At 45.3% G+C, this 27,337-nt stretch overlaps 2 protein-coding genes and 1 long non-coding RNA gene across 10 annotated transcripts in view; 2 read left to right on the forward strand and 1 right to left on the reverse strand.

Moving 5' to 3' along the window:
- Positions 1-1,040: 1,040 nt before the first annotated feature.
- Positions 1,041-16,209, forward strand: LOC102970131 (TIR domain containing adaptor protein). Of its 7 annotated transcripts, none has more exons than XM_042958079.1 (5): positions 1,041-1,083; positions 9,569-9,648; positions 12,203-12,358; positions 14,030-14,631; positions 15,192-16,209. In XM_042958079.1, the coding sequence occupies exons 3-5, from the start codon at positions 12,295-12,297 to the stop codon at positions 15,204-15,206; spliced, it is 681 nt and encodes a 226-aa protein (XP_042814013.1). In that variant the 5' UTR covers positions 1,041-1,083; positions 9,569-9,648; positions 12,203-12,294; the 3' UTR covers positions 15,207-16,209. The 7 variants fall into 7 exon arrangements, 6 of the variants coding, with proteins under 6 accessions (XP_042814013.1, XP_042814017.1, XP_042814012.1 ...); XR_006208203.1 differs by lacking the exons at positions 1,041-1,083; positions 15,192-16,209 and adding exons at positions 1,441-1,526; positions 12,945-13,051 and having other exon boundaries at positions 14,030-14,114; XM_042958078.1 differs by lacking the exon at positions 1,041-1,083 and adding an exon at positions 1,441-1,526.
- Positions 16,210-22,900: 6,691 nt separating this feature from the next.
- On the reverse strand, positions 22,901-23,623 carry LOC107179668. Its single transcript, XR_001510330.2, has 3 exons — positions 23,407-23,623; positions 23,174-23,206; positions 22,901-22,932 (listed from the first exon to the last, which is right to left on the reverse strand). It is a non-coding gene; the product is annotated as an uncharacterized LOC107179668 (long non-coding RNA).
- Positions 23,624-23,734: 111 nt separating this feature from the next.
- Positions 23,735-27,337, forward strand: part of DCPS (decapping enzyme, scavenger) — a 47,467-nt gene continuing 43,864 nt past the window's right edge. For both annotated transcript variants that reach the window (XM_042959489.1, XM_007082702.3), the window contains exons 1-2: positions 23,735-23,982; positions 25,373-25,547. In XM_042959489.1, the coding sequence (XP_042815423.1) occupies positions 23,782-23,982; positions 25,373-25,547 (376 nt within the window). In that variant the 5' untranslated portion in view covers positions 23,735-23,781. The remainder of the gene's footprint in view (positions 23,983-25,372; positions 25,548-27,337) is intronic.

Genomic DNA, 27,337 nt, shown 5'->3' on the forward strand with positions numbered 1-27,337 from the left:
GCTCTGCACCGGAGCCCGAAGGGGATCCCGGGCCTCCGAGACTTTTCAGTCAAATGGGAGGGCTAACCCTCATCAGCCCAACTCCAGACAACACAAGGTTTGTAGGGAACAACACAGGGATTGTAGGGAAAGAGGCCAGAGGGGCAGGGTTAAGAAAGGATTTCCTTTGTAAGTTGCAGAATTGAGGCTTGCCACAAGAGGGGCGTTTGAGGATCGCAGCACGGAAAGGGGGGACCCCGCAGGTGGAGGGAACAGCAGAAATCAAGCACCCAGCAAGGAAAGCTGAGGTGAGTTTCATAAACAGTAAAAGAAACCCAGAAGCCCTTCCTGTACCTCCTACCTACTTTATCTCATGGACTCCTCCCCACAGCACCGGGAACCAGATCCTAAAATTCGAAGATGAGTAAAGTGAGCCTCCGCAGGCTGCACACTTCCAAGGTCGGAGGGCTAGTAAGTGATGAGCTCTGGATGTGAACCCCAGCAATCTTACTCCAGAGCCCTCCTGCCCAGCCTTGTACTACACTGCCTGCCGGGATTAGCCACTAATTCTCTCTGCTGGCTGGTGAGAAAAGGAGGAAATCAGACTGAAAGGGAGATGGTGAATCTTCCATTGGCCCTGTTAAACTACCGGCATCCTCCAAGCATTTCGTGCGCACGGTTGTAGGAGTGTTTCCCAAACTGGCGTGCCATGGACCCCTGCTCAGGAAGACCCCGATATTTCTCCTACGGTGAAACAAGTTTGGGAAATGCTACATGTTGTGTTCCCTCCCCCACCCAAACCGGGTTCATCACGGTGCAAACGGGCAGGTAAAGAAATCCTGCACCCTGTTTAACCCCGGACTCGGCCAACGTCTTGCTCACCACATTTGTGCGGCAGCTCTGTCACCCTGCAGAGCAGCGCTCCTCGCGCCCTTTCAGGAATCGCAGTGGGGCGCAGCGCAGGGGCCGGCATCGGCTTCCCGCCCCGGCTTCGGTGTCCCGGGCGGCCCCCTTCGGCATCCGAGAGCCACGTTCCCAACCTACCGTGCGGCCTCTGGACAAGTTCAAGCTCCGCTTTTCTTAACTGTAGAAAAGGAAAAAAAGGTATGGGGTCTTGCCTTGCAGGGTGTCAAGAGGACGAAATGCGTGGAACACGGGTTTCTTTTCCTTCTCCCCGACGCGGGACAGTGTCGCGGCGGGTTTCCGGGGGACGCGGGAGGACAGCCTCTTCTCCGGGTTTCCGCCCGGTTGCGGGCTCCGGAGCTCCCAGGGCCCCGCCGGCGGGCAGCAGGGAGACGCGGCTCCCGGGCCGGGTGACGCGGCGGCGGGAGCTCCTCGCAGAGTCAGGGCGCGGGCCGGGGAGGAGGAGGGGCCGCGGGCCGGGCCTCCTCGCCGCTTCCGGCGGAGCCGGGGGAACCGGGCGGGCGGCCGGCGGCCAGGGGCCTGCGCGCCGCACTTCCCCTCGCCGGGGGCGGCCGGCACCGCGCGGGAGCCGGAGCCAGCCTCTCCGCCAGCACCGCGGCGGGGTCGCCGCCACCCACGCGCTGGTGAGCGCTCGCGGGTACGCGGGGACGGGGGCGGCGCCGGGTGGGGGTCACCGCGGGTGGTGGGCGGGGCGGAGGAGGGTCCCCGGGGACTGCGGGGGGCCCCTGCGCCGGGACCCGCCCTGTCCCTGTCCCTTGGCCGGGACGCCGCTTTCCTCTCTCCTGCCCCCTTTTCCTGGCTGCTTCCAGCACCCCGAATACGGAAACTGGGTGAGCAGGCTCTCCGAGAAAGTTGTCACCTTCTCCGTCGCAAAGGAGCTCGTGCAGGGAACCTCCCCCCACCCCCACCCCCACCCCCACCCCCGCGCCCTTTAGTTTGTGTAGAACAGCCCGGCTCGGTCAGGCTGTTTCCATCTTTAACTGTAGAGAGAGGGTCTCTACCATGGTCTCCTCGCATCCTTCTTTGCTCTTCTGATGGGTCTGTGTGTGGGTGTTCCAGCGAGGAGATGGCTTTAGTTAGGGTTCATGACCTACGGAGGCCTTTCATGAACATCTGTCAAGGACTGGGATGGGATACCTGTGCAGTGCTGGAGTGACAGCATTGGACAGGAAAGGTTCAGCCCTGTCGTCTCCCTGGAGACGGGTCAATTAGAAATTACAACTCGCCCTGCTAAGTGCCACCGAGAGAGAGGGGCAGCCCGGAGTACTCTGGTAGCTAGGACACCTAAGCCGGGGGGAACCTAGGGTCAGGATTCACTGGCTGTCGGAGAGAGTCGCATCTAGTTTGGTTGTTTGTGTTTTAAACATTATTATTTTTTAATGTTTGTTTATTTCTGAGAGGGGGAGGGGCAGAGACTGAGAGAGGGACAGGGGATCAGAAGCTGGCTCTGTGCTGACAGCAGAAGTCAGACACTTAAGGGCTTAACGGACTGAGCCACCAGGCGACTGGTTTGTTGTTGGTTTGTTTGTTTGTTTTTTAACTTAAAAAAATATATATTGCAGTGCGACCTTACAGCTTACCCAGTTTTCACACAGTGAATTTCCTGTGCAACCTGCATCCATAATAAATAAAATACCACTAGCACTCCAGAAGCCCTCAATATCCACTTCCAACGGCTACTTTCATCTAAGGGCAACTATTATCCTGGCTTCTCACATCATAAAATCGTTTTACTTGGTTTTGAACTTTTGACACGTGGACAGTATGTGAGATGCAGCCGTGTTGCATTTAGCAGTAATTCATTTACTCTCAACTGATGCATAATTTTGCACTGTACAGAGAGAGCACAGTTTATTTCTACTTTCTGCTGGACACTTGGATTGACGGACACGGGTTGTTTCCCATTCGGGTTTTTTTTTTATTTTTTGAAATAGTGCCACGAGGCATTCTCGTACTTGTCTTCAGGTGAACATAAGTAAGCAGTTCTGATAGGAATGTTCCTAAGTGTGGAATTGCTGGGTGTGTTCAGCTTTAGCATAGTTTCGTGCCAAATGGTTTTCCAAAGCGGTTATACGAATTTACACTCCCATCTGCAGTGTGAGTTCCTGTTCCTCCACACCTTCACCAATACGCGATATGGTCCCTCTTTTTCATTGTAGCCACTCTGCTCAATGCATGGGCCGTGGTGTTGCACTGAGGTGTTAATTTGCATTCCTCTTATGACTAATGAATCTGCATCTTTTCGTGTGTCTGGTGGGCATTTGGATAGCCTTTTTGCAAAGTGTTCCATTCTTCTACCCATTTTGTCAGTAGATTGTCTCTGTTTCTCCCTAGTTTGTAAGACTTCTTAAATATTCTGGATATGACATATTTATGGCATATGTATTTTTTTAATGTTTATTTCTTTTTGAGACAATGCGAGAGACAGAGTGCAAGCAGCGGAGGGGCAGACAGAGGGAGACACAGAATTTGAAGCAGGCTCCAGGCTCTGAGCTGTCAGCCCACAGCCCGACGTGGGGCTCGAACTCACGAACCATGAGATCATGAACTGAGCTGAAGTCGGATGCTTAACCGACTGAGCCACTCAGGCGCCCCTATGGCATATGTATTTTTAAAATATCTTCTCTCTCTCTCTCAGGAGATTGCCTTTTCACTCTCTTAATGATATCTTTTGATGAACAGAAGTTCAGTTTAATGTTGCCCAGTGTATCTTTTTTTTTTTTTTTTCTGGATGGTTGTATTATTTATGGCCAGTTGAAAAACTCTTTACTTACCCAAGGGGTGGTAGGTGGGAAGAATGAGTGAAGGTAGTCAGAAGGTACAAACTCAGTTATAAAATAAATAAATCCTGGGGATGTAAATTTACACCATAGTTACTAGAGTCAAAAAAAGCTATTGCATATTTGAAGGTTGCTAAGAGAGTGGATTTATTCTTGTTACAAGAAAAAAATGTGTAATTATGTAGTGATGGATGTTAGCTAGATTTATTGCGGTGACCATTTCATAATATATACGTACGTTGGATCATCATGTTGTACATCTGAAACTATTATGTTATATGTCAATTATATCTCAATTTATTTTTATTTTTTTTAATTTATTTTTGAGAGAGAGACAGAGAGAGCTTGTGGAGGAGGGGCAGAGAGCGGGAGAGACAGAGGATCCAAAGCGAGCTCTTCATGCCAGCAGAGAGCCTGATGCAGGGCTCGAACTCACGAACCGTGAGATCATGACTTGAGCCAAAGTCGGACGCTCAACTGACTGAGCCACCCAGGTGTCCCCATGACAATTTTAAATAAATCAGAAGATAAAGTCAGGAAGATAATTTCCTATATTCTCCTCTGAAAGTTTTATGGTTATTCTCACTTCTATCTACTTGAAATTAAGTTTTTTGTGTGGTGTGAAATAGGGTCAAATTTCTTTTTTTCTACAAGGCTATCAAAATTGATGCAGCACCATCTGTTAAAAAGACAATTTTCCCCACTGCATGGCGGTGTCAGCCTTGTCATAAATCAGGAGACAGTAGAGATGTGGGTCTGTTTCTGGACACCCTGTTCTTCCATCATCTGTCTGTCCTTGTGCACATTAGCACGCTGCCTTCATGGTTGCTTTATAATCTCTATTATTCTGGTGGTGGAAGCTCTCAGCATTGCTTTTCTTTAAGATCGTAGGTATTTTTATTTAACTACTCCTCCCAAAGCCTTTTTAAGAAATATATAAAAAGCAGTCATTTTGTAAGCTCAATAGAGTACTAATGTAAAAGGGTATGTAATTGGCATAATTGGTAAACTGTATCCATCCACCAATTTACTGCTGACACAATCTATATTACATTCAATGCCTGCATATTTACATCAGATCTACAGCAAAGTAAATACAAAATAAATTCACCTTATTTTAGTTACAGTGGGCTTTAGTACCTATATGATATAGTTTCAAAACAAAGAGAATTTTTTAAAACTAAGAAACTGGTGTCTTCCCGAGACCAAGTTGCTACTTTTTGCAAAAGACATTATTATGTTTCCCACTCATGTTTGATCAGTAAGATATGTTCCCACGTGGCTGAACTTCAGCTAAAGTTTTAGATTTGAATAACCAGTTAGAATACTTTTGACTTATAATTAAATTTTTAAAAACAGGTGCTTTTAAATGCACACACACGTGCGCATATATGTACTTTTTTGGCATTTTTCAAGTCTTCCGAAGTTACTGTTTAGAAATCAGTTTCCCAAGTTTTACACCCAGAGATTTAATTCAGTAGATTTGGGGTGGGGCACAGGAACTGGCATTTTAAACCATCATTGTATTTGTTTTCTGGGCTGGGTAACAAATTATTACAAGTTCAGCATTTTAAACCAACACTTATTTATTATCTGGTAGTTTCTGTGGGTCAAGGGCCCAGGCAAGGCTTGGCTGATTCTTCTGCTGGGGTCTCACCTGGCTTACCTCCAGGTTTTAGCTGGGGCCACAGTGCCACTGGGGATTCAAATGGGGAAAGAGCCACTACCAAGCTCCCTCAGGTGTTCTTTGTTGGCAGAATTCATCTCCTTGCGGTTCTAAGACTGCGGTTCTAAGGTTTTCTTGCTGGCTGTCACCTGGAGATCACTTCTCTTCTAGAGGTTAATTGTAGAGATCACTCAGCTTCTAGAGGCTGCCTGCAATTTCCTGGTAAATTCTTCAAAGTCAGAATGGGAGTCTCTCTCTAGTCTGCTAAGTTACGATTAAACACGCACACGTATGCACATACATAAGTATGACACAATATTCATATACATGCTACATTCACGTGTACATATTTTTAAATATCTTTTTTTAAAGTCATCTCTACACCCAATGTGGGGCTCGAACTCATGACCCCAAGATTAAGAGTTGTACGCTCTACCGACTGAGCCAGCCAGGCACCTCACATGTACACATCTTATATGGTAAATGTACGTAGTGTGTATATATACTTATAAATGCATATACAGACAGTACACATCATATATAAAGTAACTACTCTATAAATCACTCTGAGAAACACAATATTGTGTCTATCAAGCTATTAACAATTTAGTTGAGCACTGTATTGTTGTTTTTGTTTCTTTTTAGAGAGAGAGAGTGCAAGCAGGGAAGGAGGAGAGGGACAGAATCTTAAGCAGGCTCCACGCTTAGCGCAGAGACTGATGTGGGCTCTATGTGGGGCTTGACATGGGGCTCGACACACATACATGTGTGTGTGTGTTTAAATGGGATCATGACCTGAGGCGAAATCAAGAGTTGGTTGCTCAACCGACTGAGCCACCCAGGTGCCCCGTTACACTGAGCACTTTTAAGTGACAGTGTCCTTCAAGTCCTAACAAATCCTGCCCGACAAGTGTTTTAGCAAATGTTTGAGAAGCAAACTTAGCCTTTGAAACCGATATTCTTTATTTAAAGTCCAAATCAAGTGAAATGTGATGATAATTTATTCATCAAAGAAGTGAAAAACTCAAACAATTTAAACCTTTAAACAGACCAGTCTTAACATTCAATGCTTGCTCCATTCACGACCTGACATACAATCAAGGATAGTGCAGTAGTTTCCAACTGCTCTGTAACAAATCACCAAAAACTTAAGTGGCTTAATACAACATACATTTATAGGCTTACAGTGGCGGCAATCAGAAGTCTAAAAAGGATCGGCAGGGCTATGTTCTTCTGGAGGCTCTAGAGAAAAATCCATGTACTTGCCTTTTCCACTTCTAAAGGCTGCCTGCATCCTCCGCCCATGGCCCCATGTCACACAGACCTCTGCTTCTGCTGTCACTTCTCCTCTAACCCTCCCCCCACTCCTGCCTTCCTCTTATAAGGACCCTTGTGATAACATTCAGCCTTCCCCTCCAGGGTCATCCAAGATACTCTTCACATCTCAAGATCCTTTTTTTTTTTTAATGTTTATTTATTTATTTTGAAAGAGAGAGAGAGAGAGAGAGAGAGAGCAAGCAAGGGAGGGGCAGAGAGAGAGAATCCCAAGTAGGCTCTGCACCATTAGCACAGAGCCCAATGCAGGGCTCTGATCTCACCAACTGAGATCATGACTTGAGCTAAAATCAAGAGTCAGATGCATAACCAACTGAGCCACCCAGGCACCCCTCAAGATCCTTAATCTAATCTGCAAAATCTATTTTTGCCATGTAAGGTAGCATATTCCCTGGTTCTAAGGACTAGGATGTGGACATCTTTTGGGGACCATTGCCCTGTCCACCATAGAAAGTGAGTCCAGCCTAACAGAAATGTAAGATACATATTGTAATCATATGTCTTCCTATGTTTCAGTACATTCCCTATACCAATAGATATTGGAGACCCAATAGGGTATTGGATAATACTTAATACACTTTGTATTTTGTACAGTGAAACTTCATATTTTTCCTCACATAACACATTCTTTTTTTTTTTTTTTTCCACATAACACATTCTACATATAACGTTGCAAAAGGATTCTAAGAAACACTAAAGGGAAGGGGGGCTGGGTGGCTCAGTCGGTTAAGCATCCAACTCTTGACCTCAGTTCCCGTCATGAGCTCATGGTTTGTTGAGTTCAGGCCCTGCATCAGGCTCTGCATGGCCAGCGTGGAGCCTGCTTGGGATTCCCTCTCTCCCTCCCTCCCTCTCTCTCTGCTTCCCCCTTGCTCATACGCTCTCTCAAAATAAATAAATAAACTTAAAAAAATAAAAATAAAAACCACTAAAGATATAATACTGTTGCTTTTTTAAAAGAAGTTTTCACTAATTTTTTTTATCAAGACTTTGTAATTATCTACAAGGTAGGTACTTAGGTGTCTATCCTTTTGTGAATTTTGTAAAAAGCACAAGGGAAAGTGACTACATGTAAGACCATACAACCAGTCCCTAAGTAGAGCTAGTGATTAGACCCTCCTTTTGGAGATTTGGGTTCGTTATCTGCTCATCTGTTTGACAACGATGTCTCCTCTATCTCAATATATATTACTAGTACTAAATCTTGTAAAGATTAAAGCATATTTAAGTGTGATAGCCTCACCACTTCAGCTGCACAAGAACTGAAAGATAACAAGAAAGGTGTAGTGGGGAGTTAGATTCCAGGAAGTAGACAGTGTATAGGGTTAATGGGACTTATCTGCCATCTTGCTGAATTATCCTGTGTCAAAGATGCTGTTATTTCCTGTGTTTAAACTTGTCCATAACATTAGTCAAAGGGCTTGTACCAACCCACTTACAGTGGCATATGCGGTTGGGCAATTGGATTTCTTAACCAAGCAATGAAAAAAAGGCAGTTACCAAAAATCAGCATGTATGGCCAAGTCATGTCATAACATGAGAAACTGAAACTTTTAAATCTACATGTGTTAAGATTAAAACATTATGTTAATTTCTAACCTTTAAGCTATCACTAAAAACATCAAATGATTCTCTAGTTTATAAGTCTATCGAGGCCACATAATGAATTTTAAAATTAAAACAAAATTGACAAACTGTTGAAATGATATAAAAGCCCAGAGACATTTTGTCTACTACTGGGGGAGAGAAAGGACATCTGGATTGGTTGAAATGAAGATGTTGCGGGACAGCAACCCCAGACCTGGAAAAGGACTTCAAAATCAGTGGCCATCAGGCACTGCCTTAACCTCAGTGCACCACTGAGGCTCTCTGAAATCCAAAGAATATGAGGTAGCAAAAGAACCACATATACATGCCAGACTTCACCTCTTTTGTGTCCCCTTGGCTAGCTTAGCAGCCAACTGCTCTTCTCTTTCGGTATGTCTCTGGTTCCTGTGCCCATTCCACTTCTTTCTGCCCCTCTTGCCGCAGGCGTTTAAGTTCTCCCTCTCTTTTTTGAACTTTGATACAGTTTCATGAATCATCAGTATCTTGTCTGATAGTCATTGGCTTGGCATAAAGGTGTTCAGCATTTAGCAAGGAACAGAGCATCATCCTCACTATTGAATAACATCTGTTCAATTGGGAAACTTATCTTCTACTTTGTGTTTCATAGGACAAGTTCTCTTTGATTTCCCAGGAGTCTGTTTTGACCTCTGCAGATAGGTTGGAGTGAGAAAGCAAGCCTCTGCTTTTTTGACAATCCCAGGAAACATTGAAGAGGTTATAAATCCTTTGCATATCCCTTTAAATTTAGAAGCAGACTGACAATCCCACACCCCCCTCCCCCACTCCCCGCTGCAAATTCCAGAATTTGGATAACACTGATCTTTTTTTTTAATTTTTTTTTTCAACGTTTTTTATTTATTTTTGGGATAGAGAGAGACAGAGCATGAACGGGGAAGGGGCAGAGAGAGAGGGAGACACAGAATCGGAAACAGGCTCCAGGCTCCGAGCCATCAGCCCAGAGCCTGACGCGGGGCTCGAACTCACGGACCGCGAGATCGTGACCTGGCTGAAGTCGGACGCTTAACCGACTGCGCCACCCAGGCACCCCATGGATAACACTGATCTTAAGATTAGTTTGGGGAAAATTGATTACATTACTATCTTCTAAACTGTGAACATCATGTATCCCTCCAATATCTAGATTGTTTTAAATACATGCTAACCCACACTATTTTCTGAACATTCTATGCCATGAACCATTAGCACGTCACATAAATTGTCTCATGTGGTCTTCACAATAAAGCTGAGCAGTTCTAGTTTTATTTTCATTTCACAGATGGAGAAGCCGAAAGATGGAGAAGCTTAATCAAGCTTAGCAAGATTAAGTAGCTTGCCAAAGGCCACAGTTAATAAGAGGTAAGCATCCAGGCACTCTACCTGCAGAGTCTGTAGACTTCACCACTATGACACTAGCTCAGGGAGTGGGGAGGGAAGGGAGGAAGCAGCGGGGAGAGAGGGAGGCATGGGTGTTTGGATGGATAGGTGGAAGGAGGGAGTCATTCAAGGGAAGGCAGACTGGCGGAAAAATCTCCCAAGGTTTCTTGCATGTGCTCTTTCTCTGCTCTTCAGCATCTGCCTACCTGGATGCATAATTACTTGTCCAAATAGCACCTGTCCTTCTCCCATTTCAGCACTGGCACAGGAAGTTCTTGTTTGTAAAACTTACTTCTCCTTCTATTTTGAATGTTAGCCTTGCTGGATAGAGTATTCTTGGCTGCAGATTTTTCCCACTCAGCTCTTTGAATATATCATACCTTCTGGCTTACAGTTTGTGCTGAAAAATCTGCTGCTAGCCTTATGGGTTTTCCCTTATAAGTAACCATCTTCTTTTGTCTTGCTGCTTTTAAGATTTTTTCCTTATTGCTATATTTTGCCAGTTTAATTACAACATGCCTTGGTTGATTTTGTTGGGGATTTTATTGGGGATTCTCTCTGCCTCCTGGATATGGATATCTGTTTCCTGCTCCAGATTAGGGAAGTTTTCAGCTACTATTTCTTCAAATATATTTTCTGCTTCCTTTTCTCTCCCTTCTCCCTCTGGGATCCCTATTATATGAATGTTATTATGTTTGATGAAGTCACTGAGATCCCTAAGTCTGTTCTCATTTTGCATAATCCTTTTCTCTCTTGTGTTCAGCTGATTACTTTCTACTACTTTATCTTCTAGGTCACTAGTTTGTTCTTTTGCTTCTTCCATTCTGCCGTTCATTGCATCAAGTGTGTTTTCAATCTCATTTATTGCACTTTTAAAAATATCTGATTCTTTTTTAACTCTCTTATCTCTGTGGTAAGGGTCTCCTTGAAGTTTTCCATTTTCTCCTCAAGTCTACCAAGCACTCTTATGAGCATTACTTTAAATTCCCCATTAAACAGGTTACTTATACCTGTTTTTCTTAGATTTCTGGCTCTGGCCTTATTTTGTTCTTTCATTGGGGATAAATTCCTCCATTTTCACATTTGTCTAAGTCTCTGCCTTCTTCTCTGTGTTAGAAGAGCAGGTTATGTCTGCTGCTCCTGAAAGCAATGGCCTTGTGAAGAAGAGGTCATGGAGTGCCCAGGGCCTGGGGCTTCAGGGAGGGTCTCTGGTGCGTGCTGCATGCACTCTGCTGCTGTGTTTTGGCTGCTCTGTCCTTCAGGCCAGTTGTCTGCAGAAGCTCTCCTTGCTTGCAGTGGGCAGTGTTTGGTCCTGATCTGAGCATGGTGAGTTTTAACTAGGTCTGCTTGTTAAATGAGACCTGATACTACTTCTAATAGAGCCGAAACCCGGCAGAACTCTCTGGTCAGGAGATGTGGTGTGGGCAAGGGTTTGTGCTGGTCTTCTGGGACAGGAGCCCTCTGCCTCCTGTGCTGGGACTGAGTCATGCTTGCTGGAGTGGGGCAGTCCCACCAGACAGCAAGGGAGGAGCAGGAGAGCAGGGCTAGGCATAAGCAGGTTAGGCAGCGTGTCCCTCTGAGCTGCCTCCCCCAGTGGTTCCCTGTTTACACTGAGGTAAGGGGGAGGGGGGGAGGAGGAGGGAAATGGTGCTGGCTGGCTCCTTTGTTCCAGGAAAGTTCTCTGTGAACTGCCTCTCAGGAGAAGAGCAATGATCTCTCTTGTGTGCCCCAGGCCCTCTTCAGATCACTGTTCCCTATTGCTCTCCTGCTTACTTGCCCACTGGGAGCAGGGCAGCACGCCCTCCGGCTCTATCCCAGCCAAGCCCTCCAACCTTTACAACTCCAGCCTTTAAGCCCTGCTGGTTGCAAAATCTCATGAAATTCAGCTCCTCTTGCTTCCGTAGCCAATGGCTTTGGGGAAACGTTCAACTTGTCTCCTGACACTCATCTCCTAGAACTTCTCTCTCTCTCACACGGTTCTCCGTGACTGCGGCTCCCTCCCCTCTGCAGCAGCCAGGATCCCTTCCCCCCCACCCCAAACCACATCTCCATGCTTCCTACCTTCTTCTTGTGGCCTTTTCTCCCCCTTTCGTTGTGGAGTTTGCTCTGCCAGTCTTCAGGTTGATTTCTGGGGTATTTAGGATGACCTGAGAGTTATGTGTTCCTATGAGCCCAGGGTCCTCCTCCTCCCATGCCATCTTTCCCCGCTCTTCCAACACAGGAAGTCCTTACCATGGCGGCTTCGTGCCAGCCACCCTTCCCCACATCCCCAGGGTGCTCCTGGCCAGAGGCAGCACAGGACAATCCCTCAACTGGTCATGTTGAACTCCTTACTCTGTAAGTCTCACCACATCACAGAGATCTGGGTTTTTTTTGGAAGCCAGCTCCAGTCACAGTGGTAGATAAGGGATAGGGATGAGGGCTAGAGAGATTGAGCCTCAGTCGGGCATTAGGAGAGAACATCTAGAGCCCACACGCTGGGACTAGGAGTAAGGTAAGACCAGTTTTTGTGATCCTCTCTCTCTGTCTCTTATAGGATGGCTGTTCCATAAGATCAAGACTGAGTCCCCTCCCTTCTCCCACTTTACCAATGCCTGGTCTCATGGGGTTAGTTTTGAGCCCAACACTATGGCATCATCAACCTCCTCAGCTCCTCACTCCCGGTCCAGGAAGCCTCTGGGCAAGATGGCTGGTGAGTGGAAATAGACTCCTAATTGTGTTCTTGTTCACAGCTATGAGTGTTAGCGAGGTGGAAGGCTGCTTGGGCCAAATGCAGCAGGAAATGCTAGGGAGGCTGAAGGTAGAGGCCTCCTGCCTTGACCTCAGAGCCCAGAAGCTTTGTGGTGAGTGAGGAGAGAGGCACGCATCATAGAACATTCAGTCGTATGGGCTCACAGCTTTTCTACGCGTGCTCGGCTCATTTCCTAGCCTGGAAACCATTGTGCTGAGCACCTAGCATCATGTTTCTTGTCATCTAAGTCTTTCAGAACCTATCAGAAGAAGGAGCCAGGCAGAGTGAGAAAACAAATTAATCTCCAGAACATTAAACTTTCTGTCCCTATGAAAAGCTGGAGGGGCACCTGGGTGGCTCAGTTGGTTGAGCGTCTCCCTTCGGCTCAGGTCATGATCTCGCAGTTTGCAAGTTTGAGCCCCACGTCGGGCCACAGCTCGGAGCCTGGAGCTTGCTTCAGATTCTGTGTCTCCTGCTCTCTCTGTCCCTTCCCTGCTCATGCTCTGTCTCTCAAAAATAAACAAACATTAAAAAAATTTTTTTTTAGAGTCTGGAGAAGCTGAGCTGATATCATTATGGAATACTTACAATATCCCAGACACGGCATTATCTCCATTAATCTTCAACGACAATTAAAATGAACCCATTTTCCAGGTGAGGAAATGGAGACAGAGACTGACTTGCGTAGGGTCATGTAGAAAGCAAGCAGTAGGTCCACAATCAAATCTATGCCTGGCTCCAAAGTGTAGGTTGTGAATCACTAAGCTCTCTGCTCTTCAGGAGCTCTGAGTAGTAATCCTCTCCCATGCTTTTGTTTTACCACTTAGCAACAACACTCTGGGATTCCTCCAGGCCAGACAGATGCCAATCCCTCCCCTCTTTCCCTCCCATAACGGGTTGCCCACCTTAATCTAAATCCACCTCCCCTCAGTGCAGAGAGTGGGTTTGGGAACTGATTGATTCTTCCCAGCTTAACACAGCTCTACTTACAGACTAGCAGCAGACGGTTGGCTAGTCAGCGCTAGCGAGAAGTTCTAGGTAGCGTAAGCGGAGGGTACCAGAAACCGAAGGGCCTGGAATAGGGCAAAGCCATCTTTCCTAATCAGGTGGGTGAAACAGTCAGAGTTATTTCCTTTCCCTTTTTAATTTTCATATTGTTGTTATACAAAGGGTTTTTTTTTTAATTTAGTTATTGAAGTACAATTAACATACATTATATTAGTTTCAAGTATACAACATAATGATTCAATATTTGTACATATTGCGAAACGATCACCAGAAGTCTCGTTAACATCCATTACCAGTGATAATTACAGAACTTTTCTTCTTGTGATGAGAACTTTTAAGGTTTCCTCTCTTGGCAACTTTCAAATATGGAAGACAGTATTATTCACTAGTCGGCATGCCGTTCATTACATTCTCATGACTTATAAAAGAGCCAGAGTTTTCGTGACTTCCAAAACGTTTGAAGATAATGGGACCTTCAAGGCCAGTCCTGAAGGATGTACGAAATAGAGCAGTAGGTCTCTGAGAGCAATGTGGCATGGTGGCCAGAGCAGGGCGCTGGGCTGGGCTCTGTCCAGGGCAGCCTGGTGAGAATACCAAGCCTGAGTGGTGTTTCTCTCCCCACAGACTGGTTCAGGCAGGCCCTGTCGAAGAAGCCCAAGAAGATACTGGAATCCTCAGACGGCCCCTCCAGTGACGTCTCACAGCCGAGCTCTCAGGACCACCCCCCACGCCTGGACCTCAGCTCAACCTCGTCTCCAACACACGTGGTCGCCGGCAGCAGCGGCAGCGGCAGCGGCAGCAGCGGCCGCTGGAGCAAGGACTACGATGTCTGTGTGTGCCACAGCGAGGAGGACCTGGCAGCCGCCCAGGAGCTGGTCTCCTACCTGGAAGGCAGCACCGCCAGCCTGCGCTGCTTCCTGCAGCTGCGGGATGCAACCCCAGGCGGCGCCATCGTGTCCGAGCTGTGCCAGGCACTGAGCAACAGTCACTGCCGCGTGCTGCTCATCACCCCAGGCTTCCTGCAGGACCCGTGGTGCAAGTACCAGATGCTGCAGGCCCTGAGTGAGGCTCCCGGGGCGGAGGGCCGCACCATCCCCCTGATGTCAGGCCTCGCCAGAGCCGCCTACCCCGCTGAGCTCCGGTTCATGTACTTCGTGGACGGCCGGGGCCCCGACGGTGGCTTTCGCCAAGTCAAGGAAGCTGTCATGCGTTGTAAGCTATTAGGGGTAAGGGAGAATGGGAAGGTGGCTTCGGCCACAGCATCTGATCGACTTCGGCTTTTAGGAGACAGTCACTGTAGCCCAGTAGCTCAAGATGCAGGCTCTGGAAAAGGCTGGAAGTTATTCCAAGTCCTCTGTACTTGGGTTTCCCCACTGGTAAAGTGAGGAGAGTATACACCTAAAGGAGTATATACACTAAACAAGTGGTCAGACTATGGCCTGACGCATGTAAAGTACTCATAACGGGCAGGGCCTAGCACCTGTCAAGTCTTCAAAAAATAGCCATTATCATTATAGGTATTAATAGTAGTAGGTATTAATGGTTTCTCTCTCTGAAGTCAGGTTGGAGATGTTCCCCCAGACCCAGGAAAATGCCAGGAGGGCCAGTGGTGCAAAATAATAGGAAAGAATTGTGTATCTGGGGGTGGGGACTTGCTATTACGGTGGGTTTGGAAAGTGAAATAGATAAAAGGTAGAAGTGGCAGGACCCCACAGGTCCCGCAGGAAACAGATGCTGGGGTCTGGGAAGGGTGACAAGCCCTGCCATTCTGTTTGGTCTCTTTCAGATCTGCAGACCATAAGCTGACACTTCTATCACCACGGGACCCAGAAAGTTGGAGCAAAGCCGGAAATCGAGTTAGAGAGCCCAGGGTCTCACAGGGTCTTGCATTCTGGCAGCTGTGACGAGGTGTAAGGAACCAGTCTGTAGCACTTTGTATGTGATCCTGGGCTCAGATTGCCCATCAGGCACCCATTGCCGGGGACTCCCCCACGAAGGCCATGGGGAAGCTGGGGACTCCCCTCGAGGAAGGCATGAGGAAACTGGGGACTCCCCAGGAAGGCCATGGGGAAGCCAGAAATTGTAGGTGGTGGGAGGTGCTGATACCACGATGATCACCAGTGTTTTGCCTCCGGCCCAACTGGACACATGAAGCCCCGGCACATGCCTACATCTTCCTCTGGAAAGGTCACTTACCTGATTCATGGGCTAGAAAGCCTACACCGCATGCTTCAGAGGGGATGGTGTCCCCGGTTGCCTGGCATCAGGAGAAAGCAACAGGTACCGATCCTTCACACTCACACTACTGCCCTTCTCTTTCCCAGGGACATTGTTCACTTCAGAAATCTACACGAAAGATGCATTCAGCGCTGTTCTGAATTTTTATTGCACGTGTCATTAAGACACATCTAGAAACCATTCTGAATAGACAGGAGATGGCAGGGAGCAGCAGGGGTGGAGGCAAGGAGAAGCTCAGACCCTGCACCTGGGTCAGAAGCCCACCCACCGATGCTCTGACTCATGGGGGCTTCATCAAAGGTCTGACTAGAACCCAAGCTTCTACAAGCTTCTTTACGTCTGCACTGAGAGAGATGAGCTGTCTTCTTCTGGCAGATGACTGTGGGCCTTGTAGGACAAGGTTTCATTCACCTGTTCTCAATAAGTCTGTTGTTGAACCGAAATGAATTTCGAATACATTCCCCTGATGTGTACTTTTGTGCCACTTCTCTCACTTCTCCCTACCACGTCCCCTCCTTTTACTGGAAAAATTCATATATATATATATATATATATATATATATATATATATACATATATATACATACACATATATACACACACACACACACACATATATATATACGCATATATATATATGTGAGATATAATTAATATATTAACATTAGTTTCAGGTATAAAACATGATTTGACATTTGTATATACTGTGAAAACATTTTCTATTTTCATTATGCATTATTTTATTACATACAAAAAGACTAAAGAATATAATGTACACTCCTGTATATTCCACTCAGCTTAAGAAGCCCAACCTTACAATCCCTATGGTACTCCCTTTGTGCCTTTAATTACATTCTCCTCCCTTTTCCCATCAGAAGCAATCACCCTTCTGAATTTTGAATTCATCATTGTTAGCTTTTCACGTATACATCCCTGAGAACATATTTACTTTTACATGGTTTTGTACTGTATTTAGTGGTATTATAATGTTCGTATTCTACAAATTCTTTTTTTTTTAACCATGTTAAGATTTATCCATGTGGATGCATGTAACTAACACCAGGAACTTCACTATGGTTCTATTATGTAAACATACCACGATTTAGTCACACATTCCTTTACAAACAGACATTTGGTTGTTTGCCATTTGTTGCTAGTAAAAACAATGAGTTTATGAACATTTTTGTGCGTGTTTCCATGAACAAGATTTTCTAGGACTTAGCCTAGATGGGGAACAGCTGGGTAGTAAATACACATCTTCAGTTTCGGTAGAAAATGCCAAATTTTCTTTCAAATTGGTTGTGTCAGTGTATGTTCCCACCATTAGTGTGTGAGATTTCCCACTTTTTCATGTTCTTACTAACACTTAGAATTATCGGATTGGAAAATGTTTGTTGACCTGGTGGGTGAAAACTGGTATCCTATTCTTTTCTTCTTTTTAAACTGTTTTGGTGTGTGTGTGTGAGAAATTCTTTGTATGTCATAAACCGAAGAGAAAAATTTGACCAATACCCATATACCCATCACCTGGCTTCAACAATTACCAACTCAGAGCTAAGCTGATATCAACAATCACCCCACTCATTCCCTCCCCACCAGGTCCTTTTGAAGCAAATCCCAGGCATTATTTTATTCCTACATGTTAAACTATGTATCTTTTTAGAAGTTTTCCAAAAAAGTGTATCTTTTAAAGAACAGAATGCTTTATTTTTTAATATAAAACCTTTTACCTATTACTTTGTAGTCTGTGTTTTTGTATCTTATTTAGGAAATCCTCCCCTATTCCTGTATTTTCTTCTGGAGCTATTTCACATTTAGGTCTTTAATTCACCAGGATGCTTTGTTTGGGTTTTTGTTGTTGTTCTGGGCTTATAAGTCAAAGGCCCAATTTCTTTTTCCCATTTGAATGGCCATTCTTTACTGACTACATGTCTGTCCTTTCCTCCCACTGATTGTGATGTCACTGCTGTCATTATATTATCATGTGTGGGGGTCTCTCCTGTGTGTTTGTGAATCCCTACATCAGAGGCACACTGGCTCACTTACTATGGTTTTTAAGGAAGTCACAGGTCACCTGGGTGGCTCAGTCGGTTAAGCGTCTGACTTCAGCTCAGGTCATGATCTCACGGTTTGTGAGTTTGAGCCCCACATCGGGCTCTGTACTGACAGTGTGGAGTCTGCTTAGGATTCTCTGTCTCCCTCTCTCTCTCTCTCTCTCTGACCTTCCCCCAACTCATGCTCTTTCTCTCTCTCTCTCTCAAAAATAAAATAAATATTTAAAAAAATTCTTGATGTCTATTAGTTTTTTTACTAGGCTTATACTGAGCTGAGAGATTCATTTGGGAAGAACTGATTTTTCTTACAGTGAATTTTTCTCTCCATAAAAATGGTGTGTCTCCATTATCAATCTCTTTAAATGTATTTCAATAAAATTTTATAATCGTTTCCATTTTGGTCAGTCACTTTTACTAGATTTATTCCTTAGTACTTCATATTTCCTGTTGCCATTGTAAATGGTATTTTTATATTTTTTATCTATTATCAATAGGAAGGATGACAATTATTTTGCATATTGATCTAATAAGCAACCTGCTGAACTACTTATAAGACCATAGACTTTGCTGGATTTCTATAAAGACAACCATATAGTTTGCAAAAGAGAAAAGCTTTAGTTCCTTGTCTTTCTGTGCCACCCAGGATAACTAGCAAAGTGTTGAAAGTGACAATAGCGGCCATCTTTGTCTCACTTATGCTTTTGTTTTCATTTATTTTTAAATGTTTATTTATTTTTGAGAAAGCATGAGCAGGGAAGGTGCAGAGAGAGAGGGGGACAGAGAATCCGAGGCGGGCTCTGCCCTGACAGCAGAGAGCCTTATGCAGGGCTTGCACTCATGAACCGTGAGATCATGACCTGAGTGGAAGTTGGACGCTTAACCAACTAAGCCACCTAGGTGCCCTTGTTTGTTCTCTTTGAAGGAGGCTCCATGCCCAACATGGGGCTTGAACTCATGAGCCTGAGGTGAAGAGTTGCATGCTCTACTAACCAAGCCAGCCAGGTGCCCCTAACATTAGACTTTCAAATGTTAAGCCAGCCTTGTATTCCTGGGGTAAACTCAATTTGGCCGTGATGAATACAATATCTTTGTTATAAGTCACAGGTTTCAGATTGCCAACATTTTCTTTAGAGTTTTATATCTGTTCACATGTACAATAGGCCCATAATTGTCTTTTCTTATATTAACCCTCTCTGGTTGTGTTACCAAGGTTACACCAGCTTTATAAAATAGTTGGGGAATAGATGAAATGGGTGAAGGGGATTAAGAGGTACAATTGCCAGTTATAAAATAAAAGAGACCCAGGGATATAATGTAAGGCATAGGCAATACAGTCCATAACATTGTTAACAACTTTGCATGGTGACAGGTGGTAACTAGACTTACAGTGGTGACCATTTTATAACGTATATAAATATCAAATCACTTTGTTGTACACCTGAAACTAATATGATATTGTATGTTAATCATTCATTTAAAAGATAGCTGGGGAGTGGTCCCTTTTTTCTATTCATTAAGAGTTTAAGCTTGGAATTTATTAGTCCTTGAATGTTCAGTAACCTCATCTGTCAATTGATTCGGGCCTACCATTTTCTTTTTTAAAAAAATTTTAATGTTCATTTTTGAGAGAAAAAGTGTGACTGGGGGAGGGGCGGAGTGAAAGGGAGACAGAGAATCTAAAGAAGGCTCTGAGCCGTCAGCACAAAGCCTGATGTGCGGCTCAAACCCACAAACCGTGAGATCATGACCTTAGCTGAAGTCCGACGCTCAACCGACTGAGCCATCCAGGTACCCCCAGGCCTAGCATTTTCTTTATGGGAAGATTTAAAACCCCAATTTCAATGTCTTAAAGAGTTATAGATCTATTTAGATTTTCCATTTCTTCTGGAGTCAATTTGGCATAGAGTAAAACAGTAAATGAAAAATACAAGACCAGCTTGAATAAGTTTTCAATTTCAATTTCCTGGACCAAGTAGACAGAGCAAATCTGAATTCTAAACCTGCATGAAGACTGGCCTGTGGTTATGAATATTCAGAGGATTTTTTTTTCTTCCCACCACATGCAGATGTCGAGGCAGATAAATTTAAGTATCTCGTCTCCTTTAGGGGGACAATTTTTATTTAGTTTTTAATAGTTGGCCCTTTCACTGAGGTGGTGGACCTTAGACATTTTGGCTCTAAGGGAAATGCTCTCTTCCAAGCCCCGGGTCTTGTCTTCTGTGCCTTAAACATCACATTGAAAGCCCAAGGGTCTAGATTTCCAGAAATGACCAACCACTCTTAGAACTTAAGCTTCAGTGTCCACTTATCATCTTATAGATTCCTGTTCCCACATTTTTCGTTGCTGAAAATTTTATTAAGACAGCAGCAATGTAACCAAATGGATGTTTTAAATTTTGCACCCAGGTGTTTTTAGCTGACCTGTTTTTAGGATATTTTGTCTATCATAATGCATGAATGGAAATGTCTAGTCTTTTTTTTTTAGTTTTTTTTAATGTTTTATTTATTTTTATTTTTTTTTTCAATTTTTTTTTTTCAACCTTTTTTTATTTATTTTTGGGACAGAGAGAGACAGAGCATGAACGGGGGAGGGGCAGAGAGAGAGGGAGACACAGAATCGGAAGCAGGCTCCAGGCTCCAAGCTGTCAGCCCAGAGCCTGACGCGGGGCTCGAACTCACGGACCGCGAGATCGTGACCTGGCTGAAGTCGGATGCTTAACCGACTGCGCCACCCAGGCGCCCCTGTTTTATTTATTTTTGAGACAGAGAGAGACAAAGCATGAGCAGGGGAGGAGCAGAGAGAGAGGGAGACACGGAATCCCAAGCAGGCTCCGGGCTCTGAGCTGTCAGCACAGAGCCCGACGTGGGGCTCGAACTCACGGACCCTGAGATCATGACCTGAGCCGAAGTCGGACGCTCAACCGACTGAGCCACCCAGGCGCCCCAAAATGTCTAGTCTTTAAAATAAAAAAAAAAAAAGACTTGGGAGAGGTTTTGAGCTTTCTCAACAAGACTGAAGGACTGATGCTTATAGACAGATTAGGGCTTTCCAGTAATAACCTTCTTTTTTTTTTTTTTTTTTTTTAATTTTTTTTTCAACGTTTTTTATTTATTTTTGGGACAGAGAGAGACAGAGTATGAACGGGGGAGGGGCAGAGAGAGAGGGAGACACAGAATCGGAAACAGGCTCCAGGCTCCGAGCCATCAGCCCAGAGCCTGACGCGGGGCTCGAACTCACGGACCACGAGATCGTGACCTGGCTGAAGTCGGACGCTTAACCGACTGCGCCACCCAGGCGCCCCCAGTAATAACCTTCTAATACAGCAGTTAAACCTTCTGTTACGGTAGAAACAATCCATATCTGTGCTAGCCAATGTTGTAGCCAGTAGTCATAAGAGGCTATCAGGCACTTGAAACATGGCTGTATGACAGGGGAATTGAAATTTTAATTTATCTCAATCCAGTTAATTTAAATGTAACTATCTACATATGGCGAGTGGCTATTAGGTGGGACAGTGCAACGCCTTCTAATGTTTACAAACAAGAGGAACTAAAAAATCAACAGACAAATGCCTCTGCGCCAAGTGAAGACATGTGCTGCCACCATAAAGGTCTGCTGCACTCTGCTGTCTGGTATTCTAATCGGTCCTTTGACGGTTGAGGCTTCCTAGAAGTTCATTCTTTCCTTCAGCCAGGACTTGTAGGAGTGGAATTCTAACCTTAATGGATATTTAAATCAAAATCACATTGGTGTTGATGAATTTGCTTCTAATGAATAAACCTCTCTAAAACTTCATTTTATATTTCTCCTTTGCTTGGGGCACCTGGGTAGCTCAGTCGGTTAAGGGGCTGACTTCGACTCAGGTCATGATCTTGCTGTCCGTGAGTTTAAGCCCCGTGTTGGGCTCTGTGCTGACAGCTCAGAGCCTGGAGTTTGCTTCGAATTCTGTGTCTCCGTCTCTCTCTGCCCCTCCCCTGCTCACACTCTGTCTCTCTCAAATATAAATAAACATTAAAAAAAAAATATATATATATATATATGTGTGTGTGTGTGTGTGTGTGTGTGTGTGTGTGTGTGTGTATATATATATATATATATATATATATATATATATATATATATCTTCTTTGCTCACTACATTCCAGCCACAAGAGCCATATTTGTTTCCAAAAAAATGTCAAGTTCATTACTGCTTTAGGGTCTTCAGCATCTGACATCTCTTCCTGAAATACACTTTCCCTGGTCACTTCACATGGCTGGTTCCTTCTCATCATTCCAGTCTCAGCTCAATGTCACCTCCTAAGAAGCCACCCCTGAACAACTTATCTCCTCCCTATCCCCAGGCTCTATCACATTGTCCTGTTTTATTCTATAAATAACACTCAATCACCTACAATTATCATATTTGTTTACCTCATCTCCATTTGAATATGAATTCTATGAAAGTAGAGATCTCCCCTGTCTTGTTCAAGATACACAGTGTCTGGCACACAGAAAATGGAAGCCTAGAGAGGGTAAGTGACTTTCCCAAAGTCGCACAGCTGGTCAGTGCTGGAGCCAGACTTCATGGCTCCCAATTCAGGGCTCTTTTTGTTAAAACATAGCTGACCTTCTTTTGCTCTGGTCTTGCACACAGTTTATGACTTCTGATTTTATATTCCGAGAAGGTGGGGATGTTATCCAGGAAACTTGTGGACAAGCAGCATATGTTTTTGGTTGAAGATAATTATTCCAGATCCTAAGACTCCCTTACTAATGGTCTCTACTTCACAGAACAATTAGATTTTTCTCCAACTCATAATAGTATTTCTGGTAGAAATAACCCCAAACCAAACTGTCATTGACATACAGTATACTGTTATTGACTGATTGGAAATTGCAAAAATTGCCTCCCCCATTAGATTTGTCTGAAAAAAAAAAAAAACAACACCTCAAAATAAAACTGACATTAGCGAAAATAGCACAATTTTTGATGGACTGTTTGATAAAATTTCTGTCAAATTATCTAATCCATCAAATGGACCAGCCAGAAATAACAGCCACAAAGGAAACTTACAAAGGGAGAAATGGATGGTTCAGTTGGTTAAGCAACCGACTTCCGCTCAGGTCATGATCTCTTGGTCTGTGAGTTCGAGCCCCGCGTGGGGCTCTGTGCTGACAGCTCAGAGCCTGGAGCCTGCTTGGGATTCTGTGTCTCCCTCTCTCTCTGCCCCTCCCCAGCTTGTGCACGCGCTCTGTCTCAAAAACAAATAAACATTAAAAAAAATTTTAAAAGGGAGAAATTATAAGTGAAAATTTTATATGGCAAAAAAAAAAGTAAAGAAATTCTGATAGATGATTCATATTCTAGCTGCAAATCACATCTCTAGAATAGCATAGCAGACTTACGGGCAAACTAGGTAACACAGGAGGCAGAAGCCCCTAGCCTGGTAGAAAAGAAGATGGTGGACATGCATTTCTGCCGTGTTCACTTACCTTTCTTTTCAGCACTGAGTAAGATGAAAATTTCTGTGAAATGAAAATGGGTGGAAAATGGGTGAAAAATGGAAATGGTTTAATGGCTCTCCTATCGAAAATCGACCAAGAAGTACGATTGGCTCAAGAGCTCTGTTTCAGAAACATTCCTTCCACGCTACGCAATGTTGGCATAATTCTTAATAAAAACGTCAGTATCCAACCCACGGTGTGTCAGGTGTCAAAGCACCCACCGAGTCCAAAGGGTGTTTTCTAGCTCTGGCACCCAGGGCGGCGAGTGCCCCCTCCTCTGCAGCATCATTAGCCGGCCTGGTTAGGGACTCGCTGCCTTCTTTCTCTTCCCTCAGCACCGGCCTCAACTCGGGCCGGTCAGCGCGAGGGGACAAAGGCCAGCAGCCTTAATTAAAAACGCTCCTTGCAGACAGATCACACGGACCAGCGCTCCGAGGTTCCCTAGGGCCGGGACTACTGCCGGCTTCCTCGTGGAGCACTTCGGGAGTTGTAGTCGTCACGCCCTCGCGGAAGAGACAAGCTGCGGCGGCCTCTGCGCCGAGAAGGGCGGGGCCGCGGCTGGGGTTTGCGCAGGCGCACAGCTCCAACCGGGAAGCATGGCGGACCTAGCTACTCAACCCAGCAAGAGAAAGCGCGAACTGGACGCCGAGGAGGCGGAAGCTGCCAGCACAGAGGCAAAGGAAGCGGGCGTTGAGAATGGTACCTCCGCTCCTGTGCGCTTACCGTTCTCCGGCTTTAGAGTGAAAAAAGTGCTGCGGGAGTCCGCGCGGGACAAAATCATTTTTCTCCATGGGAAGGTACCATTAGGCAACCCTGGGTTGGAGTGAGCCAATCATCGCCTTGGAGGCGGATTTTTTTTTTTTTTTTTTTTTTTTTTTAAACCCGAGCTCAGCCGGAAAATACCAATCGCACTCCTGGGGGCGGGGGGGGGGGGGAAAGTGTACCACTAGATTGTGTGTGTGTGGGGGGGTGCTACGGGGGACAAGTTTACTCGTAGAATCAAGGAAATCAACAGGCGTAGGGTTAATTTTCTTAATAACTCCTTTACCAAAAGTAACTAACACTTGTATAAAAATCACGTTTCGAGTTCTCCAAGCCAGTCATCCTGTATTCTCTGAACGAATTAGAGGTCTAGGAACGCAGTGTTGCTGGATCATCTGTGGAACGACGTAGAGACTGTAGGAGATAGGATCCCAGGTGTGCAGGATTTCAGACCTAACAGAGTGTCTCCTCTGTTAAATTGCGAATTCAGTTGCACATATCATGCACTGACAGCACTGAGCTAGGTGCTGGGGATGTAGAGATGTAAGTTACTATCCCTGATTTTCAGAATGCAGAATATCTGGTAGATAGCTGTCCCTAATACCATGTGCTCAGCTCTACAGAAGGGACTGAGAAGAGACTGGAGACCATCCTGGGAACTAGTGAGGAGGCCCAGCCAAGCGTAGGTTACTAGGATTCCTCAGAACCCCTAGCAGGAGCTCTCATTTGGGGAGGATCAGGGGGACCTTGGCCTGGGCTACCGTGCCTCTGTGTCTTATTTTGTTTTGTTTTTTTACAAAGGTTCTGTCTAGTTCTCTCAACCCCACCTGTCTTCAGTCTGCAGCACTTGCTGAAGATTTTAGCCATAAGAACCTTTGAGCTAGGAGTTAACTGGGATACCCAGATTCTAATTTCTCTCTCTCTCTCTCTCTCTCTCTTTTTTAATGCTTATTTATTATTTCTGAGAGAAAGTGTTTGCAAGAACGCTCAAGAGAGCTGGGGAGGGGCAGAGAGAGAGAGAATCCTAAGCAGGCTCTGCGCTGTCAGCTCAGAGCCCACCGCGGAGCTCGAACTCATCAACAGTGAGATCATGGCCTGAGCCGAAATCAAGAGTCGGTCGCTTAACTGACTGAGCCACCCAGGCACCCCTCTAGTTTCTTTTTTCAACACTGACTGTTCATGTGACCTTGGGCAAGTCACTTAATCTCTCTAGACATATTTCTTCATCTGTGAAATGGGGAGAATTTGACAAAGGCCCTCCAAGTCTGAAGCAGAAGAAAGTAGAGAAGTTTTGCATCTTTGAGAAGAAAGATGTGAATGCACAAGCATTTGGGTTAATGAGATGCCTGCTCTGGGAGAAGGAACAGGAGGCCCCAGAGCTACTGTTTCTGTTTCTGGGCTCACCGATGGCGTCTCTGCCTCCAGGTAAATGAGGCCTCTGGGGACGGGGATGGAGAGGATGCCATTGTGATCCTGGAGAAGACACCATTTCAGGTGGAGCAGGTGGCCCAGCTCCTGATGGGCAGCCCTGAGCTCCAGCTGCAGTTCTCCAATGATATTTACAGCACCTATCACCTGTTTCCTCCACGGCAGCTGAGTGGTAAGCAAGTGGTGTCTAAAGTGGCTTCATGTGGGGAGAGGGGTTTGGTGGGAAAATAGGGGGTGTGGTGGCTACTCTGCAAAACTGATTTGCACATGCTCGTTCAATAGTTCTCTGTGGAAGGCGGAGAGGATTTTGTGCAAACTGCCCCCGAGACACTTGGCAATCTCTGAAGACAGTTTTGGTTGTCAGAACTGGGAAAATAGGGGAGCCGCTGGTACCTAGAGGGTAGAGGCCAGGGCTGCTCGTGAATATCCTGCGAAGCCCAGAATGGGACCTCATAACAAAGAAATGTCAGTGCTGAGGTTGGTGTAGTGTATTTTGGGGAGGTAGTGTGATTCGTGGTGTAGAATGTCTACCAATTGAATGATAGTGGTGGTCAACATTTAGTAAACTCTTACTACTGTGCCAGCCACCATTCTAAGTGTCCTATATGTATCATTGTATTTAGTACTCAGAATAGCCCTGCTGTGATAGGACTGAGGGAACTGAGATTTTGAAAGGTTAAGTAACTTATCCAAGATCACAGCCCATGGGGGGCAGAAAAACTAAGATCTTTCAGTAGACAGCGGACTCACGCACCATGAGCAGTGTGTGGGGTGCTGCAAAGATCAGTCATTTCCCTGAAAGAACTCACTTTCTAGTCCCTGAGAAAAGGAGTGTGATCGAGGGGGATGGACTTGGGAAGGGAAAGAATTCATTGGTTAAAGGCAGAGATTTGTTTTGGATTGCCAGGATTTTTTATTTACTAAGAAGAGGAAGAATTTATTTCAGCTTCCATGTCAAAAGCCAGGCACGACGTGGGCTTTTTGCCTTTAGCTGGTCAGGTTTAACAAGCAGCTTTGTTGGAAGCATGAAGGACACAGGCCGACCTTGAAGGTTCCTTCCAACCAGGAAATTCTGGGATCTGCTTTGTAGCATGTGGTGGTTCTGTAATATCCTTCTATCTTTTTATTTGTCCTCCAGCATTGAGGAACAATTTGCCTTTACAGATACCCTGCCGCAGGCTTTTTGGTAGGTTTGATCTTTTCTGCACCCCCAAAAAAGGGTGCCGTTATTTGTCCTTTGGAGATCCATGTGAACACTTGATGAGAAACCGGCAGACCGTTCACAACTGAAGGCAAAACAGCCTGGTCCTCCGCAGAAAGCGAGCCAGATTGATTGGTACGAGTTGATGGGAATGGACAGCTGTATTTACTTTCTCAGGAGCTGACACTTAAGCAAATGCAGTCTTCCACACGGGGTGGCAGAAGCATGACAGAAGGTTCTGTAGCCAAACACCCCTTGGGGCAGTCCCCAAACTATATGCTCCGAGGTCATTATCCTGCTACCACTCCTTTCTCTCATCTTCCCCAATGCCTCTCTCTCTCAGCCAAAATACAGAAGGTTCTGCTGCACAGAGAAACCCTGTGGAATGCCCAGCCTTTCCTTTTCATATAATTTTTCCAGTACTTCTGTGATCTTGCACGCAAGTGGTGGTGGCCACTGCCCTGTCTTTCTGTTTTTTGTCTTTTTTTTTTTTTCTTCCTGAGCTAAAGACTGCAAGAGGCAGTCAGTCATCTGCTCGCTACAGGTCTTCCTCCCCACTGACAACCCCAAATGTCTCTCTGCCTCTTCTCCAGTGCTGCCCACTCCCACCTGGCGGCCTCATGTGTTAGCTCATCCTTCGCAGGGCTCGGGGTCTTGGCAGAAACATTAGCATACATGGAGTGCATTATACTTTTATTTTCTCCCCCCAAACTAGGCATGGTGATCAGAAGTTATAAAAATTTTTTTCAGTGTTCAGAACT

This window comes from Panthera tigris, chromosome D1 (assembly GCF_018350195.1).
Source record: "Panthera tigris isolate Pti1 chromosome D1, P.tigris_Pti1_mat1.1, whole genome shotgun sequence".
Taxonomy (NCBI): domain Eukaryota; kingdom Metazoa; phylum Chordata; class Mammalia; order Carnivora; family Felidae; genus Panthera; species Panthera tigris.

What these genes read in the sequence shown, in the direction of transcription:
- LOC102970131 (XM_042958079.1), top strand. Translation starts at nt 12,295, where the DNA reads ATGGCATCATCAACCTCCTCAGCTCCTCACTCCCGGTCCAGGAAGCCT. An exon ending in GCCTCTGGGCAAGATGGCTG is followed by an intron (nt 12,359 to 14,029) that starts GTGAGTGGAAAT and finishes CTCTCCCCACAG; the next exon opens with ACTGGTTCAGGCAGGCCCTG.